This window comes from Filicampus tigris, chromosome 20 (genome assembly GCF_054856515.1).
Source record: "Filicampus tigris isolate MCC_2025a chromosome 20, RoL_Ftig_1.0, whole genome shotgun sequence".
Classification (NCBI taxonomy): domain Eukaryota; kingdom Metazoa; phylum Chordata; class Actinopteri; order Syngnathiformes; family Syngnathidae; genus Filicampus; species Filicampus tigris.
In genome coordinates, this window is record NC_141236.1 from 1,211,220 (window position 1) to 1,236,697 (window position 25,478).

General features: G+C 43.2%; 1 protein-coding gene and 1 long non-coding RNA gene across 3 annotated transcripts in view; both read right to left on the reverse strand.

Moving 5' to 3' along the window:
- dse (dermatan sulfate epimerase) overlaps positions 1-23,154 on the reverse strand; it is a 35,900-nt gene extending 12,746 nt beyond the window's left edge. The window contains exons 1-3 of one of the 2 annotated variants that reach the window (XM_086018511.1): positions 23,011-23,154; positions 21,138-21,594; positions 766-1,019 (exon numbers count right to left, since the gene is read on the reverse strand). In XM_086018511.1, coding sequence (XP_085874637.1) covers positions 766-1,019; positions 21,138-21,550 — 667 coding nt within the window. In that variant the 5' untranslated portion in view covers positions 21,551-21,594; positions 23,011-23,154. Of the gene's footprint in view, positions 1-765; positions 1,020-21,137; positions 21,595-23,010 lie in introns of those variants that run through there. The other variant, XM_086018512.1, reaches the window with a different exon arrangement.
- LOC147127797 (uncharacterized) lies at positions 4,566-6,648 on the reverse strand. The gene is made up of 2 exons (XR_015083804.1): positions 6,203-6,648; positions 4,566-5,442 (listed from the first exon to the last, which is right to left on the reverse strand). It is a non-coding gene; the product is annotated as an uncharacterized LOC147127797 (long non-coding RNA).
- Positions 23,155-25,478: the final 2,324 nt, after the last annotated feature.

Genomic DNA, 25,478 nt, shown 5'->3' on the forward strand with positions numbered 1-25,478 from the left:
ATGTTTGGGTTGACTTCTGCTTTAAGATGCAACAACAGATATATTTGTGGTATACAAAAAAATGAGCGCCTATCAGTATGGATATCGGTCGGCCATACAAAGCAGGAAAATAACGGTTATCGGTATTAGGGCTGCTCGATTCTGAAAAAAAAAAATCCTGATTATTTTGTTAAAAATTGAAATCACGATTATTCAAACGATCATTTATTTTTTGGTACAAAACAAGAAACTATTTAAATGTAAAAAATGATAAAGGCAAATAAAAAGTAAGTACCTTTTGGACCAAACAAAATTTATAAAATTAGTTATAATTTTTTTTAAAAAGGTGCAAATGTATAAATTCAAGTATGATTTCCTTGTGTGAACAAACATAGTGCGTTGGATAGAAATGGATATTAATAATATCTTTTTTACGATTATGCAAATTTTGTAATTGTGGAGTGTAATCGTAATTGGATTTTGATTAATTACACAGCCCTAATCGCTATCAGATGAAATTTTTCATATCGTACATTACTATAAATACCCCAATGCTATAATAACATGTGTTATGAGGAAATAATTCAGCCCGATACCTACCACCACCAAACTAAACTTGCTGCAATCATGTAAATGTGGCCCAAGCTATACACCTCAGAGGAAAAGCTGCAGTTCATGCAATATGAGGAATAAGGTAAATTCATCTACTACCCAAAACTTTTTTTTTGTCATTGCCACTATGACGTCCTGTAGGCTAAAAAGACACATGAACGCATTCTTACTGACCTTGAGTCATATAAACCAGGCTTCCTGTGAGCAAAGCCACACAATTAGTTGGCTGATGGTTGTGAAGGTATTGAAATCCCCAGCCGCGGCTATAGGATTTCTCATACATAAGATGAGATATCTTGCCGATCACCTGGAGAAATCGCTCCTGCTGATCCTTGTTCAAGTATTCAAACAGGAAGTCATAAGCTGTGGCAAACCCAACCAAAGAGTGTGCCACAGGAACTTCATCCCAGGGGGCATCTTTCACCAACCTGTCGGACAAAAGAGAGGACATTTATCAGCACCGCTATGAGTCAGTTTGTTAAGTAGGAGTTATGACTTCCAGCTTCTCCCAAAACGGGTCGCCACAGCGAGTCACTCATATCATTCATTTTCTGCATGATTTTCACACTGGATGCCTTTCCTGATGCAAGCCTCCCACCTATCTCCAGTTGCAAGGTGTTGGGGTACTAGCTTGGAATCGAACCAGCACCATTTGACTGAAAGTAGATGTGTGTATCTTCCGCTGAATGGTTTTAAAAAATGGTCACTCAACGAGCCGTACTCATGATTTCGCATTTTGAATGACGGCGGAACCACTGTTTATGTGAAATGTGACAGCATGTACCAATGCCTGCATAGAACATATTCTGGAAAAAAAATGTTTGGGTTGATTTCCTCTTTAAGTTACCTCTCTCTCCGAAACCGGCTACCCTAGAGTTACCCCACTTTCTCTAGTTTGAGTTACCTCCCTTCTTGAAACAGAACAGTCTGAGTTTGCCCCATTTCAGGGTTAGCAGACTCTGAGTTTTCACTAAACCTGCTTCCTGAAATGGACACCAGGTGGCTCCCATTCAGTACCATACATTGTGAGTCCCAGTAATGTTAACACACCAGTCTGATTCATCGAACTCACAGTTCAAAGTGTTTAGAGCACTTTAACTGGAGAACATTCAGTTTGAAAATACTTGGAAGTAGAGTATGTACCAATTGCCTGGAATCTGTGTAACATTTTTTTTTTAAATTTTACACTACTTCAATTCAAAGCAATTAGTGTTGAATATGCAGTGAGGAAAATGCTTGAATGAGTGCCCACAGTATGTTTGCCAGTTGTGGTTAAAAGTCTAACAATTATAGTAATAAAGTACGGGTAACCACCAATGCTGTTCTCCGCTATGCAACTAGCCTGTGAAACCCCTTAAAAATGAGAATGCTTTGACATATTTGAAGGTTTTATTACATATACATATTTCATTCAATCATTCTCTAAACAACTTATCCTCACGAGTAATTCAGTAAGTAGTTTAATAACTACAACTAATTATTATTATTATTATTATTTTTTTATTTACAAAGTAAGTCATTTGCACAACACTGCACATTTGCATATACAGGCTCCCCAGCTCTAGTCTTCCTTTATACTGCAATGGATGCTTCATAATCACATGATTCGCATCTGTGTGTTTCATTTCCTTTCAGTGGAGGAGAAGGGGTTCTGGAAACAGCTGTGAAACACATTTCCTGTTCCAAAGTCTCATCATAGAACAATGCATTGTAATTGAAGCTCACATTGACAGACCAAAAAAAAAGTCAGGTAAACTGAACACTATCATGAAATTTACCAATTGGAACATCACAAGTATAACATCCCTTAAAAGTTAAATGTTTATTAAAAAAAGCCTGAAATAACTTGGAGGTCAAACAGTATGAGACTTCAGAAAAGAATTACTTATACAAGTTTTGCTTTTTCTTTCACTTTTTGTATTTGTGCCACCACACAGCAAAACTAGTGATGGTGAAGATGGCAAGTGCTATAACCATAGTAATGAATAGGAAACTTTTTATGATTTTGGAAAGTGAGTACTTGTAAGTACGTTTCAACATATTTGCAACTACATTTGAATGTACAGTTCAGGGTGTATGTAGTCTGCCTTACGTTCCAAGTCGGCTGGGATAGGCTGCAGCACCCCCGCGACCCTGTAAAGGGTTGTCGAAAATGACGTGACAAATGTAGCCTGTTTACAAAACGTGAGAGGAAGAGCACAGATATTTCTGCTCCTGTACGACAAGCGCTTCCATTAACGTTCGTTTAGCTGTTCCCCTTTTTTTAAGGGCCATTCTGATTGTTTAGCACTTTATTGACATCTTTGGGAAAAGTTCATCTGTCTGTCAAGATGGGGCGGGTTTCCGCATTCATTAAACGCAGTCACTTCTGACATCTGTGACTGGGTGAATGTATCCTACGTACTGTAGGTGGAAATTCTGCCGCGATAAAATGCAGGGAGGGAAGCCAATATGACGTGATTACACCGACATTAACCATTCGTTTTCGTAGCCCGTTGCAATTCCACCTGGCAGTTTTACCTGAACAAAAGGTGCACCAAAGTAAATTTGATGCTGTACCTGAACCATTTAGAGTATCGGCATAGTTTTGGTCTCCTTTTGAAGATAATACTTTGAATTATTCTCCTCAACTGTCATAATCTTTTTAAGTGCTACTGGCACTGAATTATGGAAGCTTGAATACATAAAAGAAGGCCGACCCACCCGTGGGCTGACAGACTTGCAAAGGGTTTTAATTCATAAGGATGTTACATTTTCATAAGTACTACAAACAATTTTTTCGGGGGGGCTACAAAAATGAAATGATATTCAGACATCACACACGCAACGCCAATTTGTGATTGGATTATCATGAATGCAGAGGTGGAACTTCGCCAACATAATCTTCCACTCTGGAGTTGCCTAAGGTGAGAGGCGCCGAGCAGGTGCGGGTATACTGTACTTATTGCCCCCCGGCATGGCGCCTGTACATTGTGGTTCACCCCGGTGGATGAGAGGGTAGCCTCCCTGCGCCTTAGGGTAGGGGGATGGGTCCTGAAGGTTATTTGTGCCTATGAACTTGCGTACCGTTTCTGATCAGTTTTTATTATTAGCGCATGCTTACGCACGGACGCTATTGACTGTTGCTCGTGGGAGAGGACAGTGGCGGCACAAAAGAGGAGCCAGTACGCCAAAAGCCGTGATAAATCATAAATTCATGGGTAAATGGCATTATTATGGCATACGCAAACAAGCCAGACCTCGAAGTCACCCCGTACACTGCAGTCTCCTGTTTGGGAACATTCCGGCTTTCCTGTTAAAAATTGCAGACGGGGAAAGGTACGTTGATAAGTCTTGCCGACATTGCGACATGAGATTGGCGGTTATGTTGCAGGTAGCACATCTAAGATAACGCACTTAAAACGGCTTCGTTCTCCGCTGCTCCTCTCGCTAGCAGTACGATGCAATCATGAACCTTGGAAACATCACAACTCAGCAAAACACAAATCCCACCACAACACAGATAACCCAATTCGTTACAATATGCTGTTGAACATTCAAAGATTTCAATGCCTAAAAAGTGTAAATAATTTCATAAAGACTTTAAAGAAATACAGTATTTCATTATAAAGACTTCCAATATAGTTAGCAATAGTTGTAAGTGTTATTGTTTGTAATTTTTTTCATCACAAAAAGTATATACATGTACTGTAATGACAACTTGTCTTTAACTTGAATACTTAGATGTGTCATAGGCTGTTGCTGCTGAGTGTTTAAAGATTTCAGTGTTTTAATAGTTAGTGTATTTTTTTATTCTGGTGTAATTTCTTAGAATATCATCCGAATGCTTCGCTTTTATTTATTTTGTCTAAAAAATGCACCATTTACCTGTCATCTTTTCAAAATATACAATTTATACATATATTTAAAAAAAAACAAACATTTTTTTGTATCGAAAATATACAGAGCCGAAGTTTCCAAGAAACCGAACCGAAATCAATAAATCAATCACATTTTATTTATATAGCACTTTTCATACATAAAAATGCAACTCAAAGTGCTTTAAAACATTCAAAGCAAAACATAGAATTATCTTCAATCAAAAGAAAAGATAAATTATTTAAAAGTTGTCGAAAGCCAAACTAAAAAGGTGTGTCTTGAGCTTCCTCTTAAAAATATCAACAGTCTCTGCAGACCTGACATCCTCTGGCAGGCTATTCCAAAGGTGAGGACCAAAATGGCTGAATGCAGCCTCGCCATGCATTTTGGTCCTCACCCTTGGAATAAATAAAAGGCCGGCGCCAGAGGACCTCAGGATCCGCGAGGGCTGGTATTATAAAAGCAAATCAGATAAATAAGATGGCCCAAGACCATTAACACATTTATAAACTAATAAAAGTACTTTAAAATCGATCCTGAAACACACAGGGAGCCAATGCAGCAATTTCAAAACTGGCGTAATGTGCTCCCGCCCTCTGGTTCTCGTCAGCACCCGAGCGGCTGAATTCTGCAGTAGTTGCAGTGGTGAAATGCTCTTTTTCGGGAGGCCAGAGAGCAGGGCATTACAGTAATCTAAACGACAGGAAATAAAGGCATGCATCAGCACTTCCGTGTTAGCCTGAGAGAGAAACGGGCGGACTCTGGCGATATTCTTAAGGTGATAAAAACCAATCTTGGTTACATTTTTAATATGAGGAATAAAACTGAGCTCAGAGTCAAAAATGACGCCAAGGTTCTTCACACAGTGTGAGGGATTAAAAATGTGTAGTTTTGGTAAAAGCTTCTCTCTCTGACCTTCGGGACCGATAACTAAAACCTCAGTCTTGTCCTCATTGAGCTGTAGGAAATTATCTGCCATCCATGACTTGATATCTAAAATGCAATTTAAAAGGGTATCAATGGGTCCTGTGTCATCAGGAGACACGGCAATATACAGCTGCGTGTCATCAGCATAGCTGTGAAAGCTGATGCCGTGTCCCCTGATGACATCCCCGAGGGGAAGCATATAAAGATTAAAAAGTAGGGGGCCTAAAATCGAACCTTGGGGAACCCCACATTTAATTTCATGGGTTTTGGAGGAACAAGTATCCATACTTACAAAGAAATATCGGTCTGTGAGATAGGAATAAAAACAGTCAAAAACAGTACCAGAGATGCCCACTAGATTTTTAAGTCTATTTAATAAAATTTGGTGATCTACTGTATCAAAAGCAGTGCTTAGATCCAGTAGCACCAAGACTGTGAGTTTTCTCACGTCTGCAGTGCACCTAATATCATTTAAAATCCTTAAAAGAGCAGTCTCCGTACTGTGGTTCATCCTAAAACCAGATTGATATTTCTCCAAAATATTATTTGTATTTAAAAAATGATTCAACTGGATGAAAACCAGTTTTTCTAAAATCTTACTTAAAAACGGTAAGTTGGATACGGGTCCGTAGTTATTAAAAACGCTCGGGTCAGAACCGCTTTTCTTCAGAAGGGGCTTCACCACCGCCGTTTTAAAGGCAGCGGGGAAGACGCCCGTCTGAAGAGAGCAATTGACTATATTTAAAATTTGTTCTTCAAAAAATCCATAAAATGTCTTAAAAAGAAATGTGGGAATTGGATCCAAAAGGCAGGTTGTTGGGTTTACCTGGGAGAAAACTCGAACAAGTGTCCTTGCATCAACCAGGGCAAAACTTTCCAGTGTTTCCTCATGTAAATATGATTGTCCGGGTTTATTAAAACTTGTGTTTTGACGGGCTAAAAGACTAGATCTTATGTCATCGATTTTACTTCTGAAGTGGTCTGCAAAGTCCTCACAGAGAGCATCTGTTGGTCTCTGTGGGGACTTATTAAAATCAGAACTAGTTAAAAGTTCAAAGGTGGAGAAGAGAACCCTGGGGTTGTTTTTATTGACTGTAATGATGTTTGAGAAATAGGAAGATCTTGCCAGTTTTACTGTTTTATTGTAAGATTTCAGTTGTTCGCATAAAATTTCATAGTGTACTGTAAGTTTACTTTTTCTCCACCTCCTCTCTGCACTCCTGCATTTTCTCTTTGATATTTTGATAGCATTGTTTCTCCACGGGGGTACAGTCTTTGTTTTTGTTGTTTTAATTAAAAGTGGAGCTACTGAATCTAATGATGATTTAAGATGTAGGTTAAAATTGTCAACAATAAGATCACAGGGTGCAGGTAAAATGTCAGCAGGAGTGTTTTTTAAGATCTCGATAAAATTTGCTGCCACCTCAGAAGATAGGTAGCGTTTCTTCACTGTTCTGACCGGGACTGCTAGATGGTTAAAACTGGCGATGTTAAAATAGACACAGTAGTGGTCTGACACTGCCAAGTCAACAACAGAGGACACACCAGCAGACAAGCCATAGGTTATAACCAAATCCAGGGTGTGCCCTCTGTTGTGAGTTGGCTGCAAGACGTGCTGTTTAAAATCCAAGCAGTTTAAAAGGTTTGAAAAATCTCTGGATAGTGGGTCCGAGATGTTGTCCATGTGTATATTAAAATCGCCAGTTATTAATATCCTGTTATAACTGGAATATAAAATGGATAAGAATTCTGAAAATTCTGTAATAAAAGAAGTGGAATGATGGGGAGGTCTATAGACGGTAATGCAGAGAATAGGGGGACTGCTAAAAACAAAGGCATGGTGTTCAAACGATAAATAGCTGCTAAAAATGATCTCCTTTGATAAAAGAGTATTAATAAAAATTGATGCAGTCCCGCCTCCTCTTTTGCCATCCCTTGTAGAAAATAAAAAGTTAAAATTCGGTGGGCAAGCCTCGTTGACAGCAACTGGAGCATCTGTACCAAGCCATGTCTCAGACAAAAGTATACCATGTAAATTATTGTCTAAAATCAGGTCGTTTATGATAAAAGTTTTGTTTAAAAGGGAGCGCACGTTCAGCACGGCCAGATTAATTATTGTGCTGGACGTGCGCTCATGGTGGTACGAATGAGCAGTATTAACATATACTAGATTACCACTGTTAAAACCACGTTGTTTGTGTGTGCAAGGGAAGCGTCTGCCGGTGATGGTTTCAATGGGAAAATTGTCCGATAGTGGTAATGATAATGAGGGCCTGCAGGGGGAGCTAGTGAGGGTGGTGGTACTGTGAGCAGCTGGTATTGGCCTGTAAGTGATGGTAGTGACATTGTCATTGCAGCGTTTATGAGTAGAAGAAGAAATATGATTGGTAAACAAGAGTCAGCTGGGAGTGGAATTGTTTACGACATGGTGGATGTTAGCGGCTAAAATCTTGCTACCAAGAGAGTTCGGATGAACACCATCCGGCTGGTAAAAAGACGGGCGATTCCAGAATAGGTTAAAGTTGTCAATAAAAGCAAAGTCAAGGTGGCCACAAGTGCGTAGGAGCCACGTGTTCAAGCTTAAAAGGCGGCTGAAGCGCTCGGCTCCGCGAGACAATGCCGGCAAAATGCCACTCACCCAGACCGAGAGACCGCAGGTTCTTAACAAGGCAAAGAGGGCGTGAAAGTCTCTCTTCGTCTGCTCAGACTGTCGGCGTATTGTCTCGTTTGTCCCAACGTGAACGATGAGCCGGGTAATGGATGATGGCAGAGAGTCAAGAACACCCGGCAGGATGTTAACTATGTCCATGACTTTCGCTCCGGGAAAACAGCGGGTGACGCAGCCGGGATAGTGAGTACGTCTAATGGTGCTGTCGCCAATTATAACGGTGGTCGGTGGGTGACGTGAGGAGGGAACGCCAAGGGACTCACCACCGGCGGAAGATTCACGACCCCACTGTCCAGGATGGCTCCGCCGAGGCCGAGTGAAGACGGTGGATGACACCGATGAGTGTCGCCGATGATGCTGGTGATGACGACCACCCTTGTACCGGGACACCGCGTCCCGGAGCAGCCCGACGCGTGAGTGGACGGCCGTGTCACCGGCGGACCCGCCCAACATGGGGTTCCCGGCCGAGGTCGTCGCCGTGGGTGGCGGGGAATCCGAGGGAGCCCCTGGGAGCACAGCCCCAGCGTCGGACGCAGCAGTCGGTGTCTCCGACTGCTGTAGTGCAGTGATGGGAACAGGAGACTCACTCGCCAGGGCGGCGAACCGATTCCCCAGGACCAGTTGGGGGCGGTGGGGTTGCTCCCCGGCCCTCCGGCCGCGGGACACCACCTTGACCCAGGTGTCACTCTGCAACGGTGTCGAGCAGGATGGCCCCGGGCAGGCAATTGGATCCCACTTCGCCGTGTCCGAGAGGCCAGCCGCCTCAGCCGTCATTGTCGCCGACAGGATTTCACGAGCGCGCCTTCTCATGACCACCGCGGAGAGTTCGGGGAAACGGGTCGCGAAGCAAGAGATGACCGATTCCTTCTCATGGAGCTCCTCTGAGAGACGACGAATATCCCTTCTTAGGTCAGAGATTGTCTTATTTGCCTTCTCCAGCAGGCCATTGTGTTCGTCGCTGTCGTCTGAAGGCATTTTAATACACTAGCTCCAAGCTATCCCCAAGCTAGCCCGTTTCCGTCTCACGCTAGCTGTATGCTAGTCCGCGAGATCAAGCGACCCAGAGATTAACAAAAATTTAAAAAATAAGATAAAAATAGTCTCCAAAAATTAAAAAGAGTAAAAACGCAACGCGCAGGTGAGGTAGATTCGAAGGCGAAAGTGCAGAAGTGCAATCGATACCATCCACGTCCAAACTCTGACGTGGCAGGAGAAACGCAAACGGAAGTGACGTTTTTTTTCTAACCTGCAACCAAATGTGATGTAGCGTACCGTTACACACCTAATATATAATATAATATAATATGATATGTGTATATATACATATACACATATATATATATATACATATATATATATATATATATATACATATATATATACATATATATATATATATATATACATACATATATATACATATATACATATATATATATATATATATATATATATACATATATACATATATATATACATATACATATATATACATATACATATATATACATATACATATACATATAGATATATATATATACATATATACATATATATATATATATATATATATATGTATATATATATATATATACATATATACAAATATATACACATATATACATGTATATTAGGGATGGGAATTTTGACTAATTTGCCCGCCGACTAGTCTCAAATTTTATTTGCGACTAGTCGACTAGTCTATAAGCAAGAAAACTTGAAATTCATTACATATTGAATTCAAAGTTGAAAATGCAAATGTGAAAGAGCCAGAGCTCAAAGGTCCCCGCGTACACTGCGGTCTCCTGTTTGGGAACATTCTGGCTTTCCTGTTCCCCATCGCCGGTGGCGGAAGGATAAGTCCGAAAGTTGTGTGCCGACATTGTTACATGATATCTGCGGCATCATTCGACTGTGAATGTTTCTTAGACGAGGAAGCAAGCAGTCTTTTTAGCCCAAAACGTCAAACATAAATAGCAAGACTTATCATGTTGTCCCCCCGTGAGCCGTCACCCTATCGTGGTGGAGGGGTTTGCGCGCCCCAATGATCCTAGGAGCTACGTTGTCTGGGGCTTTATGCCCCTGGTAGGGTCACCCATGGCAAACAGGTCCTAGGTGAGGGACCAGACTAAGCACGGCTCAAAATGACCCCTTATGATGAGTAAAATTAACGGACCACGTTTTCCCTCGCCCGGACGCGGGTCACCGGGGCCCCCTTCTGGAGCCAGGCCTGGAGGTGGGGCTCGATGGCGAGCGCCTGGTGGCCGGGCCTGCACCCATGGGGCCCGGCCGGGCTCAGCCCGAAAAGGACACGTGGGTCCCCCTTCCCATGGGCTCACCACTGGTGGGAGGGGCCAAAGGGGTCGGGTGCCATGTGAGCTGGGCGGCGGCGGAAGACGGGGACCTTGGCGGTCCGATCCCCGGCAGCAAAAACTAGCTCTTGGGACATGGAATGTCACCTCTCTGGCAGGGAAGGAGCCTGAGCTGGTGTGTGAGGCTGAGAGGTTCCGATTAGATATAGTCGGGCTCACCTCCACGCACAGCTTGGGTTCTGGTCCCAGTCCTCTCGAGAGGGGTTGGACACTCTTCCACTCTGGAGTTGCCCAGGGTGAGAGGCGCCGAGCAGGTGTGGGCATACTTATTGCCCCCCGGCTTGGCGCCTGTACATTGGGGTTTACCCCGGTGGACGAGAGGGTAGCCTCCCTCCGCCTGAGGGTGGGCGGACGGGTCCTGACTGTTGTTTGTGCTTATGCACCAAACGGCAGCGCAGAGTACCCACCCTTTTTGGAGTCCTTGGAGGGTGTGCTGGAGGGCGCTCCACCTGGGGACTCCATCGTTCTGCTGGGGGACTTCAATGCTCACGTGGGCGATGACAGTGAGACCTGGAGAGGTGTGATTGGGAGGAACGGCCCCCCCGATCTGAACCCGAGCGGTGTTCGGTTACTGGACTTCTGTGCTCATCACGGATTGTCCATAACGAACACCATGTTCAAGCACAAGGGTGTCCATATGTGCACTTGGCACCAGGATACCCTAGGCCGCAGTTCGATGATCGACTTTGTAGTCGTATCATCGGACTTGCGGCCGCATGTTTTGGACACTCGGGTGAAGAGAGGGGCGGAGCTGTCAACTGATCACCATCTGGTGGTGAGTTGGCTCCGATGGTGGGGGAAGATGCCGGTCCGACCTGGCAGACCCAAACGTATTGTGAGGGTTTGCTGGGAACGTCTGGCAGAATCCCCTGTCAGAAGGAGTTTCAACTCGCACCTCCGGCAGAACTTTTCCCACGTCCCGGTGGAGGCGGGGGACATCGAGTCCGAGTGGACCATGTTTCGTGCCTCCATTGTTGAGGCGGCCGATCGGAGCTGTGGCCGCAAGGTGGTCGGTGCCTGTCGTGGCGGCAATCCCCGAACCCGCTGGTGGACACCAGCGGTAAGGGATGCTGTCCAGCTGAAGAAGGAGTCCTATCGGGCCTTTTTGGCCTGCGGGACCCCGGAGGCAGCTGACGGGTACCGGCTGGCCAAGCGGAATGCAGCTCTGGCGGTTGCTGAGGCAAAACCCCGGGTGTGGGAGGAGTTCGGGGAGGCCATGGAAAATGACTTCCGGACGGCTTCGAGGAAATTCTGGTCCACCATCCGGCGTCTCAGGAAGGGGAAGCAGTGCACCATTAACACTGTTTATAGTGGAGATGGGGTGCTGCTGACCTCAACTCGGGACGTTGTGGGTCGGTGGAGAGAGTACTTCGAAGACCTCCTCAATACCACCGACACGCCTTCCACTGAGGAAGCAGAGCCTGGAGACTCTGAGGTGGGCTCTCCTATCTCTGGGGTTGAAGTCACCGAGGTAGTCAAAAAGCTCCTCGGTGGCAAAGCCCCGGGGGTGGATGAGATCCGCCCGGAGTTCATAAAGGCTCTGGATGTTGAGGGGCTGTCATGGTTGACACGTCTCTTCAACATCGCGTGGACATCGGGGACAGTGCCTCTGGATTGGCAGACCGGGGTGGTGGTCCCCCTTTTTGAGAAGGGGGACCGGAGGGTGTGCTCCAATTACAGAGGGACCACACTCCTCAGCCTCCCCGGCAAGGTCTATTCAGGGGTGCTGGAGAGGAGGGTCCGTCGGAAGGTCGAATCCTGGATTCAGGAGGAGCAATGTGGTTTTCGTCCTGGCCGTGGAACAGTGGACCAGCTCTACACCCTCAGCAGGGTCCTCGAGGGTGCATGGGAGTTTGCCCAACCGGTCTACATGTGTTTTGTGGACTTGGAGAAGGCCGTGTCCCTCGGCCGTGTCCCTCGGGGAGTTCTGTGGGGGGTGCTTCGGGAGTACGGGGTACCGAGCCACCTGATAAGGGCTGTCCGGTCCCTGTACCACCGATGCCAGAGTTTGGTCCGAATTGCCGGCAGTAAGTCGGATTCGTTTCCTGTGGGGGTTGGACTCCGCCAAGGCTGCCCTTTGTCACCGATTCTGTTCATAACCTTTATGGACAGAATTTCTAGGCGCAGCCGAGGTGTCGAGGGGGTCCGGTTTGGTGGCCTCAGTATTGCATCTCTGCTTTTTGCAGATGATGTGGTACTGTTGGCTTCTTCAAGCCGCGATCTCCAACTCTCGCTGGAGCGGTTCGCAGCCGAGTGTGAAACGGTCGGAATGAAGATCAGCACCTCCAAATCTGAGACCATGGTCCTCAGTCGGAAAAGGGTGGCGAGCCCTCTCCGGGTCGGGGATGAGATTCTGCCCCAAGTGGAGGAGTTCAAGTATCTTGGGGTCTTGTTCACGAGTGAGGGTAAGATGGAACGGGAGATCGACAGGCGGATCGGTGCAGCGTCTGCTGTGATGCGGACCCTGTATCGGTCTGTCGTGGTGAAGAAGGAGCTTAGCCGAAAGGCGAAGCTCTCAATTTACCGGTCGATCTACGTTCCTACTCTCACCTATGGTCATGAGCTGTGGGTCATGACCGAAAGAACAAGATCTCGGATACAAGCGGCCGAAATGGGTTTCCTTCGCAGGGTGTCCGGGCTCTCCCTTAGAGATAGGGTGAGAAGTTCGGCCATCCGGGAGGGACTCAGAGTCGAGCCGCTGCTCCTCCGCGTCGAGAGGAGCCAGTTGAGGTGGCTCGGGCATCTGATTAGGATGTCTCCTGGACGCCTCCCTGGTGAGGTGTTCCAGGCATGTCCCACCGGCAGGAGACCCCGAGGACGACCCAGACTATGTCTCCCGGCTTGCCTGGGAACGCCTTGGGATCCTTCCGGAAGAGCTGGAGGATGTTGCTGGGGAGAGGGAAGTCTGGGCTTCCCTGCTGAAGCTGCTGCCTCCGCGACCCGACTTCGGATAAGCGGGAGATAATGGATGGATGGATGGATGGATATCATGTTGTAGCGTTTTCCCGGAACACGCCGTCAGACGTAGTAAGTTTAATTATCACATTTTTAATTAATCCACGTACAAGTGCTCACGCTCTTCTTCGTTCTCCGATGCTCCTCTCGCTTGCCGTACGATGCATTCATGAACCTCGGAAACATCACAACTCAGCAACACACAAATCCGACCACAACACAGATAACCCAATTCGTTACAATATGCTGTTGAACATTCAAAGATTTCAATGCCTAAAAAGTGTAAATAATTTCATAAAGACTTTAAAGAAATACAGTATTTCATTATAAAAATCGTTTTAATATAGTTGGCAATAATTGTAAATGTCATGTCATGTCATCTTCCAAACCGCTTATCCTATATAGGGTCGCGGGAAGTTGCTGGAGCCTATCCCAGCCGTCAATGGGCGAAGGCAGACTACACCCCGAACTGGTCGCCAGCCAGTCGCAGGTCACACATAGACACTGTCACTGAGCGGGAATCGATCCCACGCTGCCCGCACGCAACTCAGGCGTGTGTACCACTACACTATCAGCGGACGCTAATTGTAAATGTTATTGTATGTATTTTTTTTTTTTAATCACAAAAAATGTATACATGTACTATAATGACAACTTGTCTTTAACTTGAATACATAGATGTGTCACAGGCTTTTGCTAATGAGTGTTTAAAGATTTCAGTGTATTAATAATTTACTATATTAAGAGAGCTTTATTGTTGGTGTATTTTTTATTCTGGTGTAATTTCTTAGAATATCACCCGAATGGTTCGCATTTATTTATTTTTTTCTAAAAAATGTATCATTTACTTGTCATCTTTTCAAAATAAACATATTTAAAAAAGAAAAAAAATGTCCCAATGTTCCTAGGAGCTATGTTGTCTGGGCTTTATGCCCCTAGCAGGGTCACCCATGGCAAACAGGTCCTAGGTGAGGGACCAGACTAAGCACGGCTCAACGACCCCTTATGATGAAAAACATATATGGACTCCAGTTTCCCTTGCCTGAACGTTGGTCACCGGGGCCCCCCTCTGGAGCCAGGCCTGGAGGTGGGGCTCGATGGCGAGCGCCTGGTGGCTGGGCCTGCACCCATGGGGCCCGGCCGGGCTCAGCCCGAAAAGGCAACGTGGGTCCCCCTTCCCATGGGCTCACCACTGGTGGGAGGGGCCAAAGGGGTCGGGTGCTGTGCGAGCTGGGCGGCGGTAAAAAGCAGGGACCTTGGCGGTCCGATCCCCAGCTACAGAAACTAGCTCTTGAGACATTGAATGTCACCTCTCTGGCAGGAAGGAGCCCGAGCTGGTGTGTGAGGCTGGGAAGTTCAGACTAGATATAGTCGGGCTCACCTCCACACATAACTTGGGCTCTGGCACCAGTCTCTCGAGAGGGGTTGGACACTCTTCCACTCTGGAGTTGCCCAAGGTGAGAGGCGCCGTGCAGGTGTGGGAATACTTATTGCCCCCCGGCTTGGTGCCTGTACATTGGGGTTTACCCCGGTGGGCGAGAGGGTAGCCTCCCTCCGCCTTAGGGTGGGGGGATGGGTCCTGACTGCTGTTTGCGCTTATGCACCAAACAGCAGTTCTGAGTACCCACCCTTTTTGGAGTCCTTGGAGGTTGTGCTGGAGAGCGCTCCCCCTGGGGACTCCATCGTTCTGCTGGGGGACTTCAATGCTCACGTGGGCAACGACAGTGAGACCTGGAAGGGCCCTTAAGAAGGGGGACCGGAGGGTGTACTCCAATTCACAGAGATCACACTCCTGAGCCTCCCTGGTAAGGACTAATCAGGGGTGCTGGAGAGGAGGGTCCGTCGGAAAGTCGAATCTCGGATTCAGGGGATGCTTCGGGAGTACGGGGTACCGAGCCCCCTGATATCAATCAATCAATCAATCACATTTTATTTATATAACACTTTTCATACATAAAAATGCAACTCAAAGTGCTGTAAAACATTCAAAGCAAAACATAGATAAATAGAAAAAAAAAAAAAAAAAGTTCACGCCCTCCCTCCCAACAAACCCAAGACAGATATCCATTAGTACATCAGCAATCATTCACACACACCCACACAAAGTGCACAACCTGAGAAAATGTGTTAAAAAGACATGACAAGGCACAGAGAAACCATATGAGGAAAGGGTACCCAAGGGGAGCTCTCCGCGCCGAGGTGAATGACAGCCCACGGCCACAGGGGCGCCACCACCATAGAGGCCCGGATTAGACAGGCGGACCCCACACAAAGTGTAGAGGTCGCCGGCCACCCAGACCCAAGGGGTCCCTGCGATGACAGCCCCCGCGGGAAGGGCAGCCACCCCTCCCTCAAAGCGGAGGCTCCCCCGTGAGGAAACACTGGAGCTAAAAGCTGACAACGGCAGAGAGCAACAAAACTAAAAGACAGAACAGTAGTATAGTCTAAGAACTAGAATCAGTAAGATAACAGATTTTTTTTTTTTATCTTCAATCAAAAGAAAAGATAAATTATTTAAAAGTCGTTGAAAGCCAAACTAAAAAGGTGTGTCTTGAGCTTCCTCTTAAAAATATCAACAGTCTCTGCAGACCTGACGTCCTCTGGCAGGCTATTCCAAAGGTGAGGACCAAAACGGCTGAATGCTGCCTCGCCATGCATTTTGGTCCTCACCCTTGGAATAAATAAAAGGCCGGCGCCAGAGGACCTCAGGATCCGCGAGGGTTGGTATGATAAAAGCAAATCAGATAAATAAGATGGCCCAAGACCATTAACACATTTATAAACTAATAAAAGTACTTTAAAATCGATCCTGAAACACACAGGGAGCCAATGCAGCAATTTCAAAACTGGCGTAATGTGCTCCCGCCTTCTGGTTCTCGTCAGCACCCGAGCGGCTGAATTCTGCAGTAGTTGCAGTGGTGAAATGCTCTTTTTCGGGAGGCCAGAGAGCAGGGCATTACAGTAATCTAAACGACAGGAAATAAAAGCATGCATCTGCACTTCCGTGTTAGCCCGAGAGAGAAAAGGGCGGACTCTGGCGATATTCTTTAGGTGATAAAAACCAATCTTGGTAACATTTTTAATATGAGGAATAAAACTGAGCTCAGAGTCAAAAATGACGCCAAGGTTCTTCACACAATATGAGGGATTAAAAATGTGTAGTTTTGGTAAAAGCTTCTCTCTGACCTTCGGGACCGATAACTAAAACCTCAGTTTTGTCCTGATTGAGCTGTAGGAAATTATTTGCCATCCATGACTTGATATCTAAAATGCAATTTAAAAGGGTATCAATGGGTCCTGTGTCATCAGGAGACACGGCAATATACAGCTGCGTGTCATCAGCATAGCTGTGAAAGCTGATGCCGTGTCCCCTGATGACATCCCAGAGGGGAAGCATATAAAGATTAAAAAGTAGGGGGCCTAAAATCGAACCTTGGGGAACCCCACATTTAATTTCATGGGTTTTGGAGGAACAAGTATCCATACTTACAAAGAAATATCGGTCTGTGAGATAGGAATAAAACCAGTCAAAAACAGTACCAGAGATGCCCACTAGATTTTTAAGTCTATTTAATAAAATTTGGTGATCTACTGTATCAAAAGCAGTGCTTAGATCCAGTAGCACCAAGACTGTGAGTTTTCTCACGTCTGCAGTGCACCTAATATCATTTAAAATCCTTAAAAGAGCAGTCTCTGTACTGTGGTTCATCCTAAAACCAGATTGATATTTTCTCCAAAATATTATTTGTATTTAAAAAATGATTCAACTGGATGAAAACCAGTTTTTCTAAAATCTTACTTAAAAACGGTAAATTGGATACAGGTCTGTAATTATTAAAAACGCTCGGGTCAGAATTGCTCTTCTTCAGAAGGGGCTTCACCACCGCCGTTTTAAAGGCAGCGGGGAAGACGCCCGTCTGAAGAGAGCAATTGACTATATTTAAAATTTGTTCCTCAAAAAATCCATAAAATGTCTTAAAAAGAAATGTGGGAATTGGATCCAAAAGGCAGGTTGTTGGGTTTACCTGGGAGAAAACTCGAACAAGTGTCCTTGCATCAACCAGGGCAAAACTTTCCAGTGTTTCCTCATGTAAATATGATTGTCCGGGTTTATTAAAACTTGTGTTTTGACGGGCTAAAAGACTGGATCTTATGTCATCGATTTTACTTCTGAAGTGGTCTGCAAAGTCCTCACAGAGAGCGTCTGTTGGTCTCTGTGGGGACTTATTAAAATCAGAACTAGTTAAAAGTTCAAAGGTGGAGAAGAGAACTCTGGGGTTGTTTTTATTGACTGTAATGAGGTTTGAGAAATAGGAAGATCTTGCCAGTTTGACTGTTTTATTGTAGGATTTCAGTTGTTCGCATAAAATTTCATAGTGTACTGTAAGTTTACTTTTTCTCCACCTCCTCTCTGCACTCCTGCATTTTCTCTTTGATATTTTGATAGCATTGTTTCTCCACGGGGGTACAGTCTTTGTTTTTGTTGTTTTAATTAAAAGTGGAGCTACTGAATCTAATGATGATTTAAGATGTAGGTTAAAATTGTCAACAATAAGATCACAGGGTGCAGGTAAAATGTCAGCAGGAGTGCTTTTTAAGATCTCGATAAAATTTGCAGCCACCTCAGAAGATAGGTAGCGTTTCTTCACTGTTCTAACCGGGACTGCTAGATGGTTAAAACTGGCGATGTTAAAATAGACACAGTAGTGGTCTGACACTGCCAAGTCAACAACAGAGGACACACCAGCAGACAAGCCATAGGTTATAACCAAATCCAGGGTGTGTCCTCTGTTGTGAGTTGGCTGCAAGACGTGCTGTTTAAAATCCAAGCAGTTTAAAAGGTTTAAAAAATCTCTGGATAGTGGGTCCGAGATGTTGTCCATGTGTATATTAAAATCGCCAGTTATTAATATCCTGTTATAACTGGAATATAAAATGGATAAGAATTCTGAAAATTCTGTAATAAAAGAAGTGGAATGTTCGAATGATAAGGGCTGTTCGGTCCCTGTACCACCGATGTCAGAGTTTGGTCCGCATTGCCGGCAGTAAGTCGGATCCGTTTCCGGTGAGGGTTGGACTACGCCAAGGTTGCCCTTTGTCACCGATTCTGTTCATAACTTTTATGGACAGAATTTCTAGGCGCAGCCGAGGTGTCGAGGGGGTCCGGTTTGTTTAGCCTCAGTATTGCATCTCTGCTTTTTGCAGATGATGTGGTACTGTTGGCTTCGTCAAGCTGCAATCTCCAACTCTTGCCAGAGCGGTTCGCAGCCGAGTGTGAAGCGGTTGGAATGAAAATCAGCACCTCCAAATCTGAGACCATGGTCCTCAGTCGGAAAAGTGGCATGCCCTCTCCAGGTCGGGGATGGGATTCTGCCTCAAGTGGAGGAGTTCAAGTATCTTGGGGTCTTGTTCCCGAGTGAGGGTAGGATGGAACGGGAGATTGATAGGCGGATCGGTGCAGCGTCTGCTGTGATGCGGACCCTGTATCGGTCTGTCGTGGTGAAGAAGGAGCTCACCCAAATGGCGAAGCTCTCAATTTACCGGTCAATCTATGTTCCTACTCTCACCTATGGTCATGAGCTGTGGGTCATGACTGAAAGAACAAGATCTCGGATACAAGGGGCCAAAATGGGTTTCCTTCGCAGGGTGTCTCCCTTAGAGATAGGGTGAGAAGTTCGGCCATCCGGGAGGGATTCAAAGTCGAGCCGCTGCTCCTCCGCGTTGAGAGGAGCCAATTGAGGTGGCTCGGGCATCAGATTAGGATGCCTCCTGGACGCCTCCATGGTGAGGTGTTTCGGGCATGTCCCACCGGCAGGAAACCCCGAGGACGACCCAGAACACGTTGGAGAGACTATGTCTCCCGGCTTGCCTGGGAACGCCTTGGGATCCCTCCGGAAGAGCTGGAAGATGTTGCTGGGGAGAGGAAAGTCTGGGCTTCCCTGCTGAAGCTGATGCCTCCGCGACCCGACCTCGGATAAGCGGAAGATAATGGATGGATGGATGGGTGGATATATATATATATATATATATATATATATAAAACAAGCCGCACCGTTATATAAGCCGCACCCACTCTATTTCTAGAACATTTTGGAAAAAACCTTAAGCCGCACCTTTATATAAGCCGCACTTATGTATGTTGAAAACTTTTATATTTACTCCATTTACAGAACGATTATGAACTGTAAATGTACATGTTTGTACTTGAGCACATTCTTTCCTAACAGTGCCTTTTAACACTGCAGCAACGTTGCTGATTAAAACAGAAGAGAACCAAGAGAAAATAAACAGTACTTATCTTCATTTCACTGCCGACTGCCGCTCCAGTTTGTCAGCTAATGTCCACCAGACTCCACCATCTATTGTTCTACTACATTCTACATATGCATCTTTCTTGTTTTATGTTATTAAAGTCAGCCAATCTAACACACGACGTGCTAAGTCAACAATAGCATTTCACATTGAAACAACAGAACAAACGTAACATCAGCCAATCGCATTCATGTGCACTTCACAGACCTCTAGGAAAACAAAATCAAAGCATTACAGCACCTAATGCAATAACCTAGTGCATGGCGTCCTCTCCTGTTGAACTCCTCCAGCTGCAGTCACATCCAGTCAATGGGAAATGTATTGAATTGTACTGTCATTCCCGTTAGAGCGCCCCGAGCGGTGGGAGAAAAATCCACAGAAGAGCTGCACCGGACTATAAGCCGCAGGGCTCAAAATCTAGGAAAAAAGTCGCTGCCCCACCACAAACGCTCAAGATCACGTTCGGTCTGACTGCAGTATTAGGCTACTAGGACTACATTTCCCATGATTCTTAGACACAGAAGAAGAAAGTAGGTTTAGTTTCAGTAAGACAAAAACATGGACACCTGCAAGCGATTAGATGTGGTTGAGAATGAGAACATCAATGTGAAAGTAAATAGGAAGGAATTTAACTTTACGTTTTCCCATCAGTCACATAGACAGCAATAATACTGTCCCATATTGTAACAATGGAAAGACGCTGTCAGAAATGAGTATCTTAAATTCGGTCTGAACGGAGCATTAGGCTAGTCTAACTATATTTCCTATGATCCTTAAACATGGGAGCAGTAAGTATTATACATGGATGCCTGCTAGCAATTAAATGCGTGACATAGGAAGGAAAGTGAATTTAAGACGACAAACTCAAAAGTCGACATCCATAAGGCGCATCGGATTACAACACATTTTTGAGCGAATTAAAGGTTTTAAGTGAGTTTTATGGTACGAAAAATATGGAACATAATTCACATATTTGCCGATTAAAAAAAAGAAAAGTCAGTTATTTCCCAAATATTTTTCAATTCTTTTTTTTTTTTTAGGTGGAAGTCAGGCAACCCCGCCCCCCCACACACACACACGCACACGCACACACGTTTTCACTCCATTGTTTGTGAAAAATGTATATTGACTGTTTATCAGCGTGTTTTGAAAATGTTTTTTGGTGTTTATTTTTTTTCCCAATGCATTTTAATTCGATTTTCACTGCTTGTGGATCGGCCCGGTCCCTAATCCCCATGAATAGTGGTGGTCCACTGTTTATGAAAATGCATGGATGCCTGTACAGTTAATAGGTTTATCATGGTGAACTTGGAACACATTACCTAAATTTATGTCAAATGTTACTTTAAATAGTGTTTTGAAATACAAGCAAACCAGTAACTCTGATTTTTATCAAGACTTTGTTGGTGTGAGGCATTACACTCAGAAATTAGATAAAGATGATGAAAATGTACCAACTAGGCTGAGCTGCCATCCTCTCCATGTAGTCTTTGGCAAGATCCAGCGCTCCAGCTCTGTGTGGGTACAGCAGGCAGAACATGGACAGTACACCCAGGTTGTTTCCGTAAACCTCATTCCATCGGGCACTGAACTCTATCGGGCTCCAGGGAGGCAGGTACTCTTCTGGGCGTTCAAGCATAGTTTCCCCGGCTTCGCGGATCCGTCTTGCCATCTCCCTATGAGTGCTTCCGGCTGCCAGCTGAAGCTCTACTATGTCCGCCCGATTGAAATACAGCATTGGGTGGCCATTGTAGTTGCCTCCCATGAAGGAGATTCCTCCACTTGGGTCTGCCGCAGTCGGCGGCAGCAGGAGCAACAGCAGACTTAAGACGAAGACTGTAGGGGCCCCACGGGTGTGGGTTCTCATCGTCTCATCAGAGAGGGGGCTGCGACATTGCCAAATGAGTTCAACTGAGAGAGGAAAATGATTGGAAGAAGTCATCTCATACTCTGTACAAAAGCCCCACATTCTCAGAATAATCAGATACAGCTGTTGATAGTTGAGTCTCTCCAACAGAAATAACGCATTATTGTGCACAACACCCAAAGCCTTTGCTTTAATATTGCCACAATACAGACATCTGTGGATGTTGTGTTCCCATTTGCAAATTGATTAACCAGATTCATCTGAAGACAAATATTTGTCAATCAGACTAGGTATGCACATCCATATGACAAGACAAGCAGGCCTGCTCCTTTCTGAATAACATGACTCGCTCAGCTGAACCAGTCTTAAAACTGCTGTGCTTCACAGAATTATTAGAGCCGGCCTTGTGTGTTCAAGTGAGTAAATTCCATGAGCTTAGCAGAGCTCTTGGCAATAACCAGCTGGAAAACTAGAAAACTGAAAAATGATTTCCTAATGCCTGGATGTATTCTGTTCCTTTGCTTTATTGTTTTTCCATTACATATCATTAGTTAAGTGGTTAGTCATCTTAAAAAGTCAAACGACAAAAAAACAACTAAGTTGCTTTTGTTTTACAGATCATGAGACATAGTATTGTCCCTGGTTTGACGAATAAGACGTTCCAAAACAAAACTGAGCCTTAAAGCGTACAGAATCCATCACAGGTCTAAGAGGAAATCTACAAAATATACTTTTTGACTGAGCATTTTTGTTTGAAGACATCAATGAATGAATGAGTTTGAAGACGTATAGAAGCATGTTGAGCAAAGAAAGGTAAAACACTTAAAACAGTGATGTGCAAACAATATAATTACAAATAATTAATTACTAATCAAATAGTTTAAATATTAACATTTTACCCAGCGACCTTAGTTTGTCAATGACAGGATTTATACAAATATTTAATAAAACATATTTGATTTTAATTATATTGGGAAATATTTTGGCATAACTATGAGTGAATAATTAACAATTCTTTAAAAAAAATCGATATACATATAAAACCGTTTTGAGTAATTATTCTTAGGCTACCATAATTGGTCATTACAAAATGACCAAAAATGGGGGTTGCATTTTTTACGTTTACCAGAAAACTAAACAACTATTTGGTAGTAAAGCAGGACAAAGTTGTCTGAGTGGGAAGCTGTGGAAAGCTACCCGTCCTCAAACGAAACATACGCCTCAACATTGTCAAAATGGTTTGCTTTTAACTGTAAATGGTCATGACTTTTCAGGATGTACACTGAGACATGGATTCGGTAGTCCTTCTCCGTGGAAAAATAGAATGAACTCCAGCAAATACTGTCTTAACAACTCTCTATCATGCCAATAATAATAATACCAAATGGTGATACAAAAGTAGCCTTGTTCCTAATGACTACAAATGAAAGCTCTGAAGGACTAGTTTGAGTTAAGCTTACCTGTCAGAGAAAGAATTCACCAAGTTTACTCTGGTCATTTTAAATCATTTCATCCGGTAACAAGAGCGATGTCAAGGTGAAAAATAGCTTTTGTGGAGTAAGAGCAGTGCAAAGGAATGCAGGGGCGAGGAGGGAACAACATGCTCGTAAGTGTGTATGTGTGGTTGAAAAAAGGGGGCGGGGGGAAGGGGGATTTTAAAGTAGAGCTTGAGTTCGTCAGCGCCCCCAGACCCCGCGGATACAGACGCTTGTACTGATTCAAAATGTCTGTCGTGGTAACGGCAAAGATTTGGAAAAGGGAGATCAAGATCCATTCCATGTTTACCTGCATTTTGCACGGAATGCTTTGAAATTGAGGATGGACTTGAGATGCAGGGTTTGAGTGTGGTCCGTCCAAATTCTGCCGTAAAGTTGGAGAACTCAGACTAGCTGATGGAGGGGGTGTCAATCTGCCTCCAAAGCAGCGCTGACAGAGGTGCTGTTGAACAATTCCTATACAACGGCAACATTTCTGACATCTCTCCTCAAACAACGACAATAACAGTTACAAAATGAAGTCAGAATTCTGGGAATCGTAATTTTATGAGGATTTTTTTTATATGTATACTGGATATGTAATATAGAAAATCAGATGAGGTAAGATGTAAGAACAATTCATTCTGATGTCTCCAACGCTCTGCAAGTCAACGTAATGTGTGCTCGACTTGCAATTCCGTATTGTTCATCAACACGCAAAGATATGCATACATACTTATATATATACTAAAGGGAACCTGTGTTTTGAATCATCTGTTTAATCTCAAGGTTCCACATGTGTTCGTTTCTGAGAAAGGACTACGATCGCGACGACGTGTTAAAAGCCAACCAATTTATTCCTGACAGTGGAGTCTATACATACTTCAGAGCTCTGGGTCACCCACTACGCCTATCTTAGCCTTAGCAGAGATGGTGTAGACCGGAACGACACACTTTCATTTCTAGACCCAGCCTTTATACAATGCATCAAAAGTGAAAGTGTAAAGATGTCTTTGTCTGGTTGGTCCAGAGTCCACTGACGTCCTTGTTGTCATGCAGAATGATGGTCGTTGCCATGGCCTCGGTTGAAGGTGGTAGACTTGTGGTTTTGCAGAACTGCTTCGTAGCGACGGTTATTTCCAACTGATGTTCCTTGTAACCTGTATCTGCACTCTACAGGAAGCTCGCAAGCAGTACATTTTCACACCTCCTCTTCACATTACTTCATCTTTATTACAAGACAGCATTATTGTTTAAGCACAAACCAAGCCACTAGCATGATGATATAATTTTTAGCTATCAGCATCTTAAACAGAAAAAACCATATCCCTTTAATACATACTTATATATATATATATATATATATATATATATACACACAGTATATATATATATATATATATATATATATATATACACACACAGTATACATATATATATATATATATATATATATATATATACACACAGTATATATATATATATATATATATACACACAGTATATATACACACAGTATACATATATATATATATACACACAGTATATATACACACAGTATACATATATATATACACACAGTATATATATATATATATACACACAGTATATATATATATATATATACACACAGTATATATATATATATATACACACAGTATATATATATATATATATATACACAGTATATATATATAAACACACAGTATATATATATATATACACACAGTATATATATATATATATATATATATATATATATATATAGCAAATTCAACTTTCCATTTTTTTCAGTGTATATATATATATATATATATATACTGTGTGTATATATATATATATATATATATAGTGTGTATATATATATATACTGTGTGTATGTATATATATATATATATATACTGTGTGTATGTGTATATATATATATATACTGTGTATATGTATGTATATATATATATATACACAGTATATATATGTACACAGTATATATATATATATATATATATATATATATATATATATGCAACCACTTGACAAAATTTAGCAAATTCAACTTTCCATTTTTTTCAGTGTATATATGTATATATATATATATATGTATGTATATACCGTTTTATTTAGGTAGATAGCTATAGATCTCCTTTAAAAAACATATATATATATATATATATATATATATATATACTGTGTGTATATATATATATATATATATATATAGTGTGTATATATATATACTGTGTGTATGTATATATATATATATATACTGTGTGTATGTATATATATATATATACTGTGTATATGTATGTATATATATATATATACACAGTATATATATGTACACAGTATATATATATATATATATATATATATATATATATGCAACCACTTGACAAAATTTAGCAAATTCAACTTCCCATTTTTTTCAGTGTATATATGTATATATATATATATAT